At 40.3% G+C, this 1,012-nt stretch overlaps 1 protein-coding gene across 1 annotated transcript in view; it reads right to left on the bottom strand.

Annotated features, from left to right (window-relative positions):
• The window catches only part of APPL1 (adaptor protein, phosphotyrosine interacting with PH domain and leucine zipper 1), a 37,092-nt gene that overhangs the window by 26,771 nt on the left and 9,309 nt on the right, over positions 1 to 1,012 (bottom strand). The window contains 2 exon segments of the mRNA XM_012555845.2: positions 94 to 115; positions 506 to 632. Of these exon segments, the coding sequence (XP_012411299.1) occupies positions 94 to 115; positions 506 to 632 (149 nt within the window).

Raw genomic sequence — 1,012 nt, 5'->3', positions numbered from 1 at the left:
AGACAGAACCATCTAATAGTTCAAGCAAAATTAGAGCCTGCACTTCAATGGTAGGAAACAGTTATGCACTCGCCCCATATCCTTCACCCCCATTCTTCCTCCTTGCTTCTGATGACTGCTTTGTTCTGACAACTGCTTTGGGAAATTAAGGGATAATTTTGGCTGTCTGAGGTGAAAGGATGAATAAGCACTGAAGGTAAGATGTTGTCTGAGGCAAAAGAAAGGAACCATAAAGAGCCTAGCTGTAGTTCACAGCTTAAGTCTTCTCTCCCCGCCCAAATCAAGTAACACAATCAAAAAACTGAATGTTTCATGGACTGAGAGTTGAGATAGCACAGCTATATGCATATTCCTGAAAAACAATTCGTTTTAATCAAATAAAGTATCATTTTTATTACAGCCACCAGGATATAGAAATAAGGTCTTTCCTTAAGTAATATTCTTTACAATAAAGCTTTACCCATATAACCATAATAATAAAAGTTCCCAGTAAAAGCTAAACAACCTGGGTAACTTAATTATAAGACCACTAATTTAAGGAAAATAAAATAAACATTTACCTCATCTATAACTTTTGAAAACTGCTGCAGGGTAGAGCTCATAACTTCATCATCACCTCCCAATGGAAAACGCTGAAAAGTGAGAAACAGAGATGAGGTAAAGGTCTAATGCTGGTATATTTTTTGCAGGGCTTCAGATTGGTTTGAACCAGTTCAGTCATGGCCAACAAAACAAAACCAGAAAAGATCCGAATGTTTTAAATTTGGGTGATCCGGAACCATAACTGGAACAGGAAGAATTATGGGTCAAAGCCCTGGAATGGGAGACTCAGAACAGGTGTGGTGAGTCCTCTCAGGAGCCTGATATGTCAGACTGGATTACTGCCAGGGCAATGGAGAGCAACACACGTTGAAAGCAATGCAGTCGGCCGTCATCTCTGAGCGGGGCACCACTGTTTCTGACTCTGCTCAAAATCCAACAGGCAAGGGATCTGGTTGCTATGCAATGCGTA

This window comes from Trichechus manatus, unplaced genomic scaffold (assembly GCF_000243295.1).
Source record: "Trichechus manatus latirostris isolate Lorelei unplaced genomic scaffold, TriManLat1.0 scaffold00001, whole genome shotgun sequence".
NCBI classification, from domain to species: Eukaryota; Metazoa; Chordata; class Mammalia; order Sirenia; family Trichechidae; genus Trichechus; species Trichechus manatus.
The sequence above is the reverse complement of the archived record's forward strand: the minus strand, read 5'-3'. Positions and strand labels throughout refer to the sequence as shown.